A 16,864-nucleotide genomic window follows, 5' to 3' on the forward strand; every position below is an offset into this window, starting at 1 on the left:
CATTCCTTTTATGACTTAATTAAGCTTCATTATGTTCAGCAGGAACAAACGCTAGTGTGGAGATGAGAGGATTGTTGAGACTCTTCTCCATCTTCATGTCTTTGCTGCTACCCTGAAGGCCACTTATTTACTTCAGATTGGCAGACTGAGAAAGGAGGTCTCAGTGAGACACAACCAGTTTGATGAGATGCGCTGCTAATGAAGTGTGTACAATAGACCCCTCTTGCCTTCTACACACACACACACACACACAAACACTCGCACACACTCACACAGACAGTTTACATCTTATGAAAGATCCCTTGCAGTTATATACATGTATCTTTTTTGAATTAACATTAAATGCTTTAAAACATCTGTCATCAGGTCTGTCAGTATTACAATATAACTAATTCAACAAAGTACTCCAGAGTACCTCCATCAGTAGTTTCTCCATATTAGTCCCCCTATTTTTCTGTGGCAGTACAAATAGGGGTTGCATACATAGAGCACAGACAGCAGAAAGAGCACAGTACAATACTATTTATGGCCTAACTACAGTCTGACTGAGGAACCCCCCTTGGTACCAGTACCATCCCACTTCTTGTCTTGTTGGTGCCCATTTAGAATTCATTGCCAGCATATAAACCATTAAAAAACACTTAGTTACGGTTCATTAGACAATATAATAGGTATTAGCCTAATGCAGATACATTGGTTTCAATGTCATGTACCTAACACCAAACTAGGTCTGAGGTCATTTAAAAAACACAGCCACCATTACAGAGTTGGTCCTCTAGAGACCACTGCCAAGTTTATTTTTACACTGTAAAATGTACTACACAGTATGAATTTTGTATTTTTTTTGCTATGTATCTGTATCATGATTGTTTGGTTATGTTTATGTGTCTATTGTAAAGAAAATGTACTATTGGCAGATCATTGTTGGATCTAAAAAAAACAAAAAACAAATATCGATCCAAGAATCCAGCATCTGTCAGACTATAGCAGTGGTAAGCTCGGATAAGGATATTTTAAAGGTCCATTGTGTAACATTTAGAAGGATCTATAGGCAGAAATGGAATATGCACAACTATTATTGTATATACTGTAATTTATTATTAGTGTGTAATCACTTGAAGAAGAAGAATCGTTTCTTAAAATGAGCCTTTTTATATCTACAGATGCCATGGGTCACCTTACATGGAGACCGTCAAGTTGAAAAGCAATCCTTTTCCATTTGTTGTTATTATTATATTTATTATATTATTATTCATAAAAAAGTAAGAGCCTCCAGCATGGCAAGATCTAATCTTTTTAATATCATGCTGTGATGCATCATACTATAACTCTTCTGCTTTCTTTGTTCAATAATTCAAGAGAATTAAAACTCTGAAACTTGGCAGGAGAGCTAAAACCTACTGTGTTAACATGCATTTCTGTCATACGTGTCAGGACTTACATTAAACATTGATCGAGGAAGTGTACAATATGTGTGACTAATACACAAGGCATACAGTATGAAATCTTTATGAATCTATCTGTGTATCTGTGAACTCCTGTGCTGAATGTTTATTTTCTGGAAAGGATGTTTAGTCCAGCGTGTCCAAAAGAGCGTAAGAAAAAAAAACCTGTGACAGGAAACAGAGACTTAACTGCGTCACTGCTGTGATTCCCATCATTCCTCTTAGATTAACATCAAAGGAAACACTGGTAGGTTTATTTACATCTTCACACATTAATACAAAACAGTGCAATGCATTATCACGCACACACACAAAACAGAAGCAAACAACTGAAGTGTTTATTTATTTTACCATATTTGAAAAAGAGCTTTTCCACCAATTGACAAATAGCATGTTTCACTTTATGATGCCAAATCCTTCACCATCCACAGTTTACATAACAGCTAAGCAGCAACAAGCTGCAAAGCACCACATCACTGATCAAACCATTATCTACCTGGCTACCATCCAACAGAGGCTGAATGCTGCTTTTAATTAACTTTTTAAAAACATAATATATCCACTTGTTATTATTAATGCATTATTAAACTTTTTTATGGTTATGTTTAGGTACCGGACGCACTTGGTTATAGGGTGGCTTCTGTATTCTTCAGCCTCAGATTGTTAACACACAACACGACCCACAGAGTTCCTTTTGCTTGATCCACTGTGTGTCTAACCAAGTCTCGCTCAAGGAGAAGTCTCATTTTCGAATCTCTGGATAAGTAAAGTGACTTGCGTAGAAACACCTGTCAGGAAGAGCTTGTTGTGTTGGAATACAGAGACCGTAGCTTAATGTTATGTAAAAGATTTTCAATGTCATGGCTGAATATTAAACTGATTTCAACAATGTGGTTGAGGCCTCTGAATTTGATGCCAGTCCATATTTATTTGAGCCAGAGTAAATGATTAGACTACAAATTGAAAAAAAGCGTACGAGGAGAGAGAAGGAGGGGCAACAACCAAAGGAGGGTAAACCAGTTGCTGCAAGCTCGGGAGACTAGTGGTGTTGCTGTAGGTGCTGCTATCCAATGCCCACAGAGGACATTTCACAGACTGGATCAAGTGAAAGGTACTGAAAACGTAACATTTTTCTGTGTCTATAATGTTGTCAGACAATTATACAAAATATCTGCAAAAACAAGAACTTAATGTACGCATTGTAACACGGCACAATTTCCCACAAGGATTATGTTGTAATGTAGTGTTTCCCGGCTGCAAGCTGCAGCGTTCTCCCTCAATACTGGATCAGATTTAAAACCTGTTGTCCCCATTAGTCATTTTGACACAAAAACACAAGAAAATAGGATTGAAAAATACAGTAGTTCTAGTTTAATTAAGTGTGAACCTATCGTGGCGTCATCCATTGGTTTGTGGAGTACCAATTTTAGGTGAGAAATAGGCAATGCAGTAACAGAATCTTGATTAATTTTTAATCAGTGCTGCCTAGTTTGACAGTTTGATTTGAGTTTTATGCGATGTGCTGGACAAAGTCACTGAGAGTGACTCGTCAATCACAAGGTAGCCACTGTAAATTGGACCATGATTCATTAAATGTAAATCATGCTGTATGGAAGAAGTCTTGAAACTAGTGATTGAGACCACAAACTCATTAGGAAACTGTTTACTGAGCTAATAAGTCAAGTGAGAAGTCGGGTCATTTCTCCATAAGACTGCATGGTATTGTTTTTTATTGCATATACTGTCAACGGGTTTAATTCAGCGAAAATAACCAGTAACTGGAGAAACAATGTATTCATTAACATTTACTTACATTGACTAAATATAACCACAGTCAGGACTCAGGATGTGAACCCCACTCTCTCGGGTCAAAGTCCTGCACTTTGAGCTCCTACTGTTGTCAACACAATGTAATTGGAAAAACAATTTAGTGCAACAAACAGAATTTCTCAGTGACTGTAAGGTCTATTCAGGCTTCCATCTAACTTTGTTCTGGTCACACAAGATCACTTAGGTCACTACCTGGGTTCTCAAATTCTCTTACAGCCTACTTCCATAGCACTGGAAAGCTCAATATACAAAAATATTAGAGTCTAGATCAATCTCATGCACCCTTTCTGGATTTATACGGCTCCTGCTTTAGTAGGAAAAGCCCATTTTGCAGACATGGTCTTTCACATTGGTTATGACAGAGACTGTGGGCTACAGAAGGTACTTCAATACACTACAGTATATGTGAGGTCTGCGACTCCTACTGGGACCAAAATGACTGGGTTAGCCGGAGATGAATGAGGTAAGGTGATAGATAGCTAAATGGAAAGAAAAACACATGAAGCACACACACAGATGGCTGCCGGGCATCACACATGAGTACACACATTCAGCATACAGAACACAAGAGGATGCACATAGCCTTATTCTCAGATGGCATGACCAAATATTTTTCTCTTTCTCTGAAATACACTAACGGACACTAAAAAAACACATTACACATTCTTGCTCTGGTTACCTGCCTCAGTCCTGGAGTGATACTCTTTGGACAAACAGCCAGGAGGGCACCAAGGTAGAGGTGGGATGGGGAGGCAGGGGGCTTGGAGGAAGGGTGGATATAAACAACCAGATTAAGGAGACAATCTGCACCATAAATCTGCAATATTATCTGCTGCAGGCGGCAGGAAGGGGAAGCCTTGTGAGCTGGCACTAAGAAAACCTGTGACGTTTATGTTCTCATCTCCGCCGTAGCCTCAACTTAGGATAAAAGCCTATCATTTAGGCTTTGTAATCAATCTTCAGACTAGTAATACACTTAGCTCAATAATGTCCTTCTGAGGTAGGCAAAGAGGGAGAAAATAATCAGTGTGGAAGCCCTTTGCCGCAGAATGAAAATGCAGCACTTGTGCATACACGATGCCTCTCGTGATGTCCCTTTAGGATAAGCTACGGAAAAAAATTTATTTGAAAGTGATTTGCCTTATTGTGTGCAGCTATTGACAGGTAATGTTTGGACTGAATGGAAAATCCAGAACATGTCACTATATACAAGAGGCGCTTGTTGCATATGTTTGTGAAATAGTTGCATGTGTGCAGGTAAGTCAGATAATGTGTATCGTCTGTGTTTTTAGTTTGTGCATGTGTACTGATGCACAAACTGAAGGGTGTCTCTCAACACCTGCGTGGTTTAGAAAACTGTGACGCGGAGTGAATCATGCTAACTGAGGCGGTTACCTTCGAAAAGAAAGGAGCACCTGATGTGGAGCGGAGGGGAAGGAAAAGGGAAAAAGAAAAAACCACAGATCGGTTGAGAAGAATGTAATTAGCCCAAGCTTGGAGATTCATTTGAGCCGGGCAATTACCCCTCTAATCATCAGGTAGTAGGAGAGAGGAGGAGATGGGGTGAAGGGAGGAAGAAGGAGGGGAAGAGAGATTGCAGGGAGAAAAAGAAACAGCAAGAGAGGCATAATCATCAGTGTATGTGTGCTGGTAACCACAGCAAAAGAAAGGAAAATGAAATTCAAAATCCCCCCCCAATAGATTTACTGTTGCATTGGGCTGCTGTATTACACACAACACGTTTAGCCTAAACAGGGTCAGACATGAAAACACCCACTACTCATCAACACAGCTAGGTAACAATTACAGAAGAAACAGCGGGTCATGAATGGCTAGATTGAGGTTTGAGCTCTCTCAGCTGGACTGCTGTCTGTCTAAACCTCCTCAGACTTAAATGAGGAATGGACGTCTTTTTATGTCATAACAGCTCTACTGACCGAGCCACTGTAGATACTCAGTCTGGTTTACTCCTTAGATGTACAAAAGATTAAGTAGGTGTTTTAGGTGGCAATTCACTATACAGCTACATCCAACCACAGCACACAGTACAATTTTTCAAATCATATTTCCTTTTATGTTTAATTGGTAGTGATACTACCTTTACTACCAACAGTTTTCTTGTTCTACTCCATACAATACTTTGTTTAGTGAAAACATAAATTGATTTAACATGGATAATGCATGAAGACTGAGTTGGCTACTCACATACAAAGCATTTACTTGTTTGGAGTTTTGAACATAAACATGTAATTTAGTATTTAAATCAGGAGAAACTTAATTGAAAGAGAGACTAAAGATTAATTCATTCATTTGAATTAGTGTGCACAATAGGAAAGGTTGAAGAAATATGTGAGGTTAGACCCTGGTGATGTGATCATTTTAAGGGGATAGTGACGCAATTAGCTGTACTTATGAATGGACACTGAACTGACAGCGGCAAGATGAAGATGACGATTGGCTTACAGAGGTCATGGCAAAATCAGATTGGTTTAACTGAAAGAGTGAGCAGACAGCTGATTGAGTTCAAAGTGGAAAAATTAGTGGCTCTTTTCTCTAAGCTCTTTAAGTTTTATGTCTATGTTACCGCAAGATGTCATTTGATAGATAGTAGCACTATTTAAATGATGAAAAAACAAAAACTACTATGACTACAAATACCGCAATTAATCACGATTACAATACTTATAACAAGTTTAATTTTTTGCAACAATCAATCTTGATGTGTGAGATTCGCAGTATAAATCCATGTTTCAAATGAATGTTGCCCTAAGTGATCCAAGTGACATCTGTGCTTCTAATTACTATTTCTAAATGATTAACAGTGTGCATCTTTTTATTTTTTAATCCATTATCTGAGCACATCATCATCTTTATTGCCACTGTAATTTCTGGTCCTCATTGCTCTAGAAGCAATTATTTGTTTGTTTTAAGAGATGTAATTGTATCTGTTCTGTTCCAGCTAATACAAACGTGAAACCGGTATTGCATTGTTGCACTAAATGAATCATCTCCAATAAATAGCCCAATAGCTGTAGTGACTGACAAATGGCCCCGAACCACAGAAAAGAGAGACAGAGAGGCTTGGGTAATGGCATCTAATGGGCTGTTCTTGAAAGGCAGCCAATGCCTGGAAGATTTGCTCCCTGATTACTGACATTAACCAAAGAGTTCAATTTTCCCTCGTGACTCTCAGCCTGACGATCTGTCCTCCTCTCAATTGCTCTTGCTTTTTTTTTCACTGCTTGTCAATGTGGTGATTTTCTTCATTCACTATTCCCTCTGTTGGTATTTTTATGCAAATGTTGTTTTCTAGAATAACATTACTGCCATGCTATACTACTATGTATGGACAAAGAGCTACCCATATATTAACCACATTCAAACAGAAACACTGCCACTGCCCCTAAATCTCAGAACCTCTGTCCTGCACAAACACATATTTACAAACACAGACTGAGTGTCTGAAGACTGGAGCAAAGTGGAGGAGACCAGGCTGTAGATGCCTGAACAGCCTCAGCCATTACTAACACTGAAAGCGTATACTGTGGCCCTGCATAGCTTCCAAAACTGCAATCCGAACAGACACAGCAGCCCTGGCAGAGAGAAAGGAGACACAAAAACTCTCACATAAACACACAGACACACACATTCTCAACAGAGCTGGCAACTGGGCCGACTACATAAGGCCATTTAAGGCTGGTGGCTTGCCTGGATCAGATGGCAAAACACTTAAAGCTTTTAAAAGCTGGGATACAAGGAATGACCACTGTAGCATATTTGCAGGCTTAAATAAAAGCCAGTTTCATTCAGTGTGGTATTCAGGCACCTGTCAGGGAATACAAAGAGATACACAAACCATCTACTTGTTGCTTTGTTGGTGAATAATCACTGTAAGTGGTGGTGCTTGGGTGATCAATGTCTTTTTTGTAAACACAAGAGAAAGTGCTAGGGGTGTTTTCTTTGGCGACTGGATAGAATCAAATTGCTCTCTGGCACATTCAGAAACACAGGACTAAGCGGAGAAGAAGTAACACATTTTGAATTGACTGAAAACCCATTGCCTGAAAGACACTGGCCAATCACAGCTTAGCAACTGTAACTACACATGGCAGGTCTGTCAAGCTTTTTCTCCGCATGCTGAAGCATTATAGTGATACTTGCGTTTGGAGAGTGGTGTCTTTTTTTCAGGCTTTCAAAAAAACAAAAGCAAAAGTGTAAGAGCAGTTAAACACATGGTTAAACCCATTCCTAACATAAACTACAAACGATAGCATGTCTAACATGTCTAACAAACCTAACCCAGTGTTACTTCCAAGGCCAACAGATCACATATCATTAGCAGACTACATTATTTTGGGGTTACGGTGACTTTTCGTATCATGTATGTAGCCATCAAGTGCATATTCAAGACCTCTTTACATGGTTGTCAGCCACACAATTCAAAGTGCTAATGTTAGCCTACGTAGCTAGCTAAAGTTGATCAAATCTGCCAGCAATATCATCATTTCAGTTAGCAAAAATCAGCAGCCATAGGCTAGGAAGTCTGCAATTGTCTACTTCTGTCTGAAATCAAGGACCAAACAAGGGTTTCAAAAATGACTGAGAATTTCGAAGGATAAATCTGCCACCATTATCATTGTAAACTGCATATGTGCTGTGCGAGAATGGAAAGTTTGACAGGCATAGCAACAGTAACTAAGAAGGGCGTGGCTTAGAAAATAGTCAATTGTTTAAAGAGACGAGCAGAGCACAATAGTGACCATGCGATCAAAAAACGATAACCAAAATAGTAACAGGCAAACTGTTTCCCGACTACCACGACCAAACCCACGTATAACACACAAACAAAGGCATCCACAGACCTTTCTTTAAAGCCTTTCTTCCCTCACTCTTAACTCCCTTTCCATGCAAACACACACACACACACACACACACACACACACACACACACACACAGACACACTCAAACACTCCTCTCCCATCCCTCCATCCCTCCCTCTGTGAAGAGGGCTATCTCTCCCTCCATCTGCGTGTGTGAGGGGTTGTACTGGTGTGTCAGTAATGACAATGTCCCAGTGTTCCTCTCTGCCAATTAGCCCGGCCGTAATTACACAGACACATATGGAGCTGTCAATCACCCGGCTCCTCCACACAGGAACTCACCCACCCAGCAGAGAGAGCGAGAGAGAAAGAGAGACAGTGACAGAGAGAATGAGAGTTTCCAACAGCTAGCTCTATACCACTCCAAACCACCACATGCTGTGCCAATAAGTAGCATGAGGAGAGTTTCGTTCAATTACTCTAACTGTGCGGCAATCCCACAGTTCACAGGAAAATGCCATGAAACCGCATTAGAGTAGTGCTTTCGCAACCTATTTTTGTTTTGAGCTTCATTTGTAGAGCAGTTCCACAGTTAACACAATTTGTGCCAGTGCATTCTCCAGATTGTAACCAGACCAGTTGTTGATTTAACTGGTGCAAAGAGAAGTGGTGTATTGTATGTAACTGTCTTTAGTTATTCCAAGATGTTGTTATTTAAAAAAATTGAAAGAAAAATGGATGGAAGATATATTAAGTAAACCAAAACTGAGAACATATGGTGATGATAGGCACATTTACCATCCATATCACCCTTAAAGGATAAGGCTGGTCAAAGAATCCCAAGACAAAGACAAAAACCAATAATGTGTTGATCCTACTACCAAGTGTTGCCTTTGTAGCGAAAGACTGATAGCTTATTGCTCCGTGCCATAGAGCTCCATTGTTGTCCAAATGATCTAAACTATTAACAAACATCAATGAGCCACAGTGTTTTGACATGTGACATGTTCCTTCATCAGGACAACATGGGCACTGTAGTTTATTTTGAGTCAGTTCCAGACTGACGTCCTGCTCTTGTAAACACTCACTAGAGCACCAAATGTGTATTTAAATCCACGTCTAAACATAGTCCCTGACAAATGCACTATTTACACCTGTTTGAGTAACGATTAACGATACTCGCTAAAAACTACAGTAACCAGCTTTTTTGGGACATTACTTCGCTTTAAAAAAAAAAAAAAAAACTATATATTTGTGACCTGCTTTTGAAGATTTACATCTTCAATAGCACAGATGATTGATGATGATGACCGATAATGGTTGAGTGCCTCAGACAGGGCAGTGAAGTGACAACGTATAAAGAGACACCAAATGCATTGTTGGTTTATGTCTTTTTTGGCCCCTTGCCTTTGGCTGGGAAAATTAGATGTGTCCATTCAATCCCAGAGGAGAGCAAACATACTTGTTTGATAAGGATAAAAACTGAATGCATTTTACACTATTACATTTCATCTTAAACTTGACTTAAGACCTAAGGACATACCTGCTCTGTTCCATGGTGGATGAAGACTATAGCATGCTTTTACTAACAAAAACATTACACTTAGCTTTTAACCCTTGCATTTTTTTTCTTTCTAGTACAACTAAGCCTTGAGACAGAGAGTGTTTTTGGCAGGACTTGGAGAACCAGTAGGTCATGAATAAGATTTTAGCACCTCTGACACTACCAAATAAATGAATGTTTCACAATGGAGAAGATAACATGCATGGTACTAGAGTTATTCATCAAGGTTTCAAGGTCTGTGAGTTGATGTTTGCATCTCCATAATTTCTATCCATTAGAGTACCAGTTATCTGGTTATGACAACGAGTTGACACTTGAATCAACACAAGAGAGAATGTGCGAGTGACAGAAAGAGTGAATGCGTACAAATGTGACAAGGTGTGTTTGACTTGTTCAGCTGATATCTGTGGCCCTCAGGAATGAAGATGGATGAACAGAGGGGATAATAATGTTAATTATCATCGCAATCACAACTTTTATTCAAATTGCACTTTCATAACAGAGTTACAAAGTGCTTTGCAAGACAAGCAACAATGAATAACAAGAAAAGAAAAAAAAAAACAGGTAGGAGTAGGTCCAGGATGAGGTCCAAGATGTAGGAGAGTGGGATGTGCAGAGGGAGGAAATCTAGAAAATAGAGAAGAGGAGGAGGAGGAGGAGGAGGAGGAAGAGGAAGAGATGCGAAGAATAGGAGGGAGGGATGAGGAGGAGTAAAAAAAGGTCCAGAGTCCCTGCAGCAAGTCTTACCTCTGGGACGTCTTCTTGTACTTGCGCCTGACAGAGAAAACAAACATGAGGATAATGAGGCATCGACTGAAAGGTTATTCTTGTAATCTATGTTGGATTCATTTTTCTACCTAACATGGAAAGACAAGAATAAAAACATTGGGCCTCATGCAAGAACAACCTTTATAAACGTATTTAAGATTTTCACTTATAAATGAATGAATGCAATTGATCCAGACCTGTCGTATGAATTGTGTATGGACAGTGTTCTTCTTTGGTTTCAAAATATGATACTGGAATAATCTCAAAAGCATGTAAATCTTTCAATTATTATTCAAGGCTAACCAATTTAATGACAGGTTTGAGGACTTTTACAATTTTATGCTTTTATGAAGTTTGAAAAAACAGCTGCCTCAGTTCCCGTCCAGGGTCATACTCTGTTGCATTTGAAAGTGTAAGATCACCTGCTGCATAATATTCTCTTGTCCATCTCCCTCACATCCCTGTGAACACCTCCCATCTAAGTCATGGACCAATTTGCTTTTTAAAGACCTTTCTGACCTCACTTCACGTCAAACCATTCACACTTTATTTCAGTCACAATACAGCACTGTTTGGATGACACGTCATTGGCAGCTTGATATTTAGTTTTTTGTTTTGGGTCCTCTAACACGACTACTGACACTGCTGAATTTGTTATTTTTTCATCTGCTGATTCCCAACAGCAACACTTTTCTGACACAGGTAGCCTTATACTGCCATGTTAGGCGTTGACTATGCAGATGATCAAATATTATGATTGCACACCTCATGCACAGGTGGCCTTCATCGAGTTTAAACAAGCGATGCATTCGCTGAATCGACTTGATACAAACAGACCTCACAGAATAAAGTAAGGGAAGTTTAAGGTAAGAATAAGAAAATGTTCTTGCGTGAGAGCCAATGTGCTTGTGGTGGTGGGTGGGGGGTGGGGTGGGGTCGGGGGGGGACATCAGTCATATTATTTTGCTGTGTTCACTCTGTAAATTTAATGCAAATTCTTACAATCACTTATGCAGACGAGGGATTTAAGAGAGGCGTAATGATATGCAAAAACACATACACAGACACACACACCACTCCACCCCCTGACATCCCACTTACTTTACCACTACACGTACACACACACACACACACACACACACACACACACACACACACACACACACCAGGAACCTACACAGTCACATTAAAACACACCTACTATCACTTACCCTAACATTTGGCCTAAAACACACCCACACCTCCATGAAGAGATGGCTCTAAAAGCTGAATTCACACACACACACACACGCACACTTAAGGCACTCATAGTTGCGAAGTGGTGGGGTGGATGGACCCACTGCCGTTCGACAACAGACGTGCATTTAAATTCCAGTCAGGCAGAATTCACAGCACTTAGCTTGATTCGTTTTTCAATCGTTTTCTGTATCAATCTTTCCTCAAGCTCAGCGTAAAACTGCAAGCTAAGGAAGTTAGTCTCTGTAAAGAAATGTTAAGAGCTCCCTCAAGATTAGTAGGAAATAAATGATTAAATCAATCATTTGGGGTCCATCAAGCAATTAGAATTAAAAATACAAGAAGTGTCACAGTGAGATGTGTTAGGAGTTACAAACAGAGTAAATGATACAAAAAAGAGAAGGAAGTTAGAGTTTTAAGAGGATACAGATAACTAAAGCACTTAAGAGACAGATAAATAAGGAATAATAAGAGGGAAGACAGAAATATGGATATTTCCTACTCTCCTCACCTCCCCTAACCTTTTGCCCCTTCCCCCCATCACTGAGCTTGCTTTACATCCAAATGTGTGTGTCAACGACACAGAGCTTCTTCTAATTAGACAGCTTTAATGCAATGTCCTCGGCATAATGAGGATGTGGGTTGAAAGGGGTCGTGGAAATTCCAGGAATTATTGTAATTATAAAGGTCACAGATAAGTTATTAAGCAAAATCTAACCATGTGAGACATCTTTCAGGGTATTTTTAAATAGCTGTCTGGGTGGCCAACAGAAGCTTGTTTTTCTAGGATTTTTTAAAATTTAATTTCAGTCGGTGCCTCACAAATCCGACAGTGTCATAAAGCAGCCACCTTGATCCTCCTTGGGCCAGATCTAAGTTGCCCTTCCCTCAAGGGAGTTCTCTGTGATGAACTGTTGATCAAGTGATTAAATAATTCATTGATTTCCATTAATCAGTGGTTGACGTAGAGGTCGGGTATGTCGCAGTGATCTAATTTATCAATGGAAATTCATTGGAATCCATTTACCAATGCAAAAACATAAAGGGGCCATTTGTCCGAGGGAAGTAATAAAACACAACACGCTGTTCATGCCTTGATCAGTGGATGTCACCAGGCTTTAGACTGCGTCATTGAAGGTTGAGCAGAGGGAAAGCAAAGCAAATGCTCTCTCTGTCTATCCATAGATGATTGGTGTACTCTGTGGAGTACGTTGTGCCAGAGAGTGCTGTGATAGCCATCCAGCACACACACACCGATACACACACACACACACACACACACACACAAATCATACAGCTGCCAAACAAATCTCCTAGGATAAGCTGGCAGCACATACAGTAAATGTCACCAAGCCGCCGTATACACTCTCAAACACATCCAATCTTTATCATCCCCACGAGCACATGCACAGTCAACCTTTCCTAAACACACACACACACACACACACACACACACACACACACACACACACACACACACACACCATGCTGCATACTGTCGATCCCTCCCTATTAAACACACAACATAAACTGTGTGAAGCATCAACATCTGTGGGGGCTGCCTGTCAGTTGGAGCTGCCTCTCTTCAGATGGAGGCTCTTTGTGAGATTAAAGGCTAATGTGATCTCTGACACGCAACAGGAGCCCTCGGAGCACCCAGCAGACTGCAGCATAGCCGTGATGGAAAAAAAAAAAGGCCCGGGCCCCTGTTACATTCATCTGACTCACTATCCATCAAATATCCAAAAAGACGAATGGTTATGATAGGCAATTTATGACAGTGACCAAATGGAAGTGACAATGAAGTCATCCGAGGAAACTAAACGTGGCAGAGGATGATGGTGGGGGGACCCACATATTGGTCCTCTGACACAGGAGAGAGAAACAATGACTAATAATGGAACAATAGAGATACCATGACATCAAAATAACTAAAAATAAAACAGAGTGTTGTGAGAGGAGAGGAGAGGGAGGCTGACGGATGAAATGCAGCCCCATGCACAGTTCATTCACTCAGTGGTCGTCTGTGGCGCAGGAGGAAACACTATTTCATTCAGACCTCCAGCAGTAACATTAAAGATTTTTTTCCAAACGCAACCCTCCTAGCAACACCGTCTCCTCCCCTGCTGAGTAAGAAGGCTGAGAACTGAAAATGGATAATTCCCGCTTCAGTCTGCATAGCTACACCATGTGCTGGGCTTTCTTCTCAGGGCAAAAGGTCATAGAGGTGTTGATTGGTTGCTGGATGAGAGAGAGTAATATTGTAGTAGAGGGGGTTTGAAAAAAGTGTCTCCCTAAAGACACTGGAGGAAATGAGAAATGTGAAGCTTGGGGAGGCTTTTGTATTATTTAGAGAAATATTATGGGTGCGTAAAAGACAAAGGACAAAATATGAGAGCAGACAAAAATAAATTTCTTTCAGCATCTCAACCGAAAATAGCACATTCAAGTCAGTATGGTCTTATTGCATCATAATTCTACATGGACAACAGGTGTAAATTGCATGTCAAATGACATGAAAAAAGGCATCTGGCATGAGGAGACCACTACAACATCATAATGTTCTTGTCTCTTTAAGAAATTCGGATGTATGGGAGTTAAAAAAGGACTTCAATTGACTTTAATAAACATGCAATAAGGGTGGAAGTGTTGGCAGCCTTCCCTGAGTTAACACTTCAGCTGTACTTTCCTTTTCTTCCTTCCTGTCCAATAAAGTAAACAAACCATTCAAACTGGTCCGAAGGCTGTAGCTCGGAGCTGTTTGGTCTGAGTAATTCTAATGTTTCTCTCGCTCTGTTATTCTTACTTCTTTAGGTTTTCGCTCTACTCTTATCAATCAGTCTATTCTATAGTCCTTTCTCTGTTGCACAAACTGACACACACACACACACACACACACACACACACACACACACACACACAATCCCACAAAGCAATTTACACATGCTGTAAAAAAATCATCAGTGTGAGATGAACTAAGCCAAGCTTTTATTATGACACTCAAGCTCATCCCTCTATCCTCCCTGCATGTTTTTTTTTTTATCATAATTAACCTGTCAATTAAACTGTTACAGATAAATAAGTATACATAATCTCACACGTTAATCTCAGAAGCTTAATTCAAACATAAATGAAACTTTAACAGAGGCACACACACACAAACACACAACATTGCTTCACACACTTGTTGAAAATAGTAAAAGTAGATATACTCACAGTCCCCGGAGCCTGAGCCAAATCTTTTCAATCTGTTCCGGCTGAAGGTACTTGAGGGCCGTGCTTTCAAACTCCTCAATCTCTTTGGTGGGAGACTCCATGTCAGAGGCTCAAAGAGTTCCGGATGTGCCAACAAGAGATCAAAAAAAAAAAAGTTTAATCCCTCTTAAGTGTGAGGAAGACGCAACACCAAGCGGAGAGATGTGGCAATGTGGTGGAACCCAGGAGGTGAACGAGGTTTCCTCTTTCTTCATTCACATTTGCACCAACAGCTGCGACAACTGGCCACCATCCTTCCCTTTTCTCTCTTTTCTCCCTTGTTTATGCAAGAGTGTGTGTGACTGAAACTCAGTAATACTCAGTGCAGTGCAGTGCTCAAGCAGCTGTGACAAGTCGTGCAACAGCCCAACTGTACCTCTTTCCCTTCTCCCTCTTTTGTCTCTCTCTCTCTCTCTCTGTCTCTCTCTCTCTCTCTGTCTCTCTATCTCTCATTCGTTCACTTCTCTCCTGTGTGAGCACAGGGGTCCTGGAGCCGTGCCATGCTCTCCCAGCAACAACGGGATGCAGACGGCAGGGCAGCTCAATCTGGGATTAACGCTCACTGCCGAGCTCTCCACACAAGAGGGAGGGAGGAGAAACACCACCAGTCAAAGAGAGGGAGGAGTCTGGCTGATAATGAGAAACCATGTTCTGTTTCATCCACTGGAAACCAGAGGGAGAAAAACGAGTGGGGACGGAGAGGAACGGGAGGGAGAGACCTTTAGGAGAAGAGATGAAGAAGGTGCAAGTACCCTGTATTACTATAAGAAAATATTTTAAATGGGACCTTTTCCCATCAGACACTGCAATAATTACACAACACATGTACTTATTTAGGCTTCACCAGCTGTGTAGATCGGCATTCAAAGTGATAAACACATTCGCTGAAAAGCCTACAGCTTTAGATCTGTATTCATCTGCCAATGCAGATAATGCATTTGCTGTACAACATATTAAATGTCTTGCCAGAGAGGATTAAATAGCGTGCAGACAGTGCATTGACACTGATTTGACTGAGCTTACTCTGATCCATTGAGCGCATTCAGGACCGTCCCATGTTCAACCCTCCCAAATACAAGCATATTAACACATAGAATATTATTCTCTCTGTCTCTTTTTCCTGCTATCCCTAACATATACACACAACACACTTGTACAGCATCCGAAAAACAGTGTTGTCCTCTATATTATCATGGGTAAAAATGCCCTTTCTGCTTCATTTGCTCAGATAATGTGACAGTTACCAGGCCGATTTCCAATTTAAGGCAGTTTTAGGATACCCGCAGCCATATAAGCTATCACGACATACCCGTTACTGCATATATTATCTTATATTCCATTTATTATAAAAGCTGCATCAGTAATTGCATACTGAATACAGTAGATGCTGAGTACTTCTGCCTGCTTTTCTGGTCTGGACGTGTTCATACTCTGAGATGTCATCTGCACTACTGTCCTGTGTACTGTGAAATGTGCTATACAAAGTTTGATTGATTTGATTGGTATAATAAACTGTTCCATTTCCCAAATTTTTACTGAGATACCAGCTCCGTGATAGGGATTTCAGCATTGCTGGCTCCTCATCGCTCTGCTTGACAAGAGGCGTTACATTATATTGCTTTATAGTGTATGTTAGAACATGTTCCGGAAAAACATCTATAACTTTTTAAGAGCTTACCTCCACCTTCTCTTATTCTTAGCTACCTCCTAGCTCACTGAACGTCTGGTAAAAACCCATGAGAACATACAGCTCTGTCTTCTCATTTTCTTCAAGTCCAAAACTTGCAAGGATGACTCAACTCAGACCCCCCTCTCTCTGAGCCCCCTACCATACTCTTAGGTCTTTCAATTACTTGATGCAGGATGCAGGGATAATGCTAGGGCGCCACCTCAAAGACGCTCCTGCTTTCATCTGCTGAGATGGGTCCTCTGCTAGGAGGGAGGA

At 40.5% G+C, this 16,864-nt stretch overlaps 1 protein-coding gene across 6 annotated transcripts in view; it reads right to left on the reverse strand.

Annotated features, from left to right (window-relative positions):
- pde1cb (phosphodiesterase 1C, calmodulin-dependent b) overlaps positions 1-16,864 on the reverse strand; it is a 90,702-nt gene that overhangs the window by 43,248 nt on the left and 30,590 nt on the right. For 3 of the 6 annotated variants that reach the window (XM_051401163.1, XM_051401152.1, XM_051401183.1), the window contains exon 4: positions 10,408-10,434. The exons of 2 other annotated variants lie outside the window; for them this stretch is intronic. In XM_051401163.1, the coding sequence (XP_051257123.1) occupies positions 10,408-10,434 (27 nt within the window). Of the gene's footprint in view, positions 1-10,407; positions 10,435-14,880; positions 15,247-16,864 lie in introns of those variants that run through there. One more of the 6 variants, XM_051401200.1, reaches the window with a different exon arrangement.

Source organism: Dicentrarchus labrax, unplaced genomic scaffold (genome assembly GCF_905237075.1).
Source record: "Dicentrarchus labrax unplaced genomic scaffold, dlabrax2021, whole genome shotgun sequence".
Classification (NCBI taxonomy): domain Eukaryota; kingdom Metazoa; phylum Chordata; class Actinopteri; family Moronidae; genus Dicentrarchus; species Dicentrarchus labrax.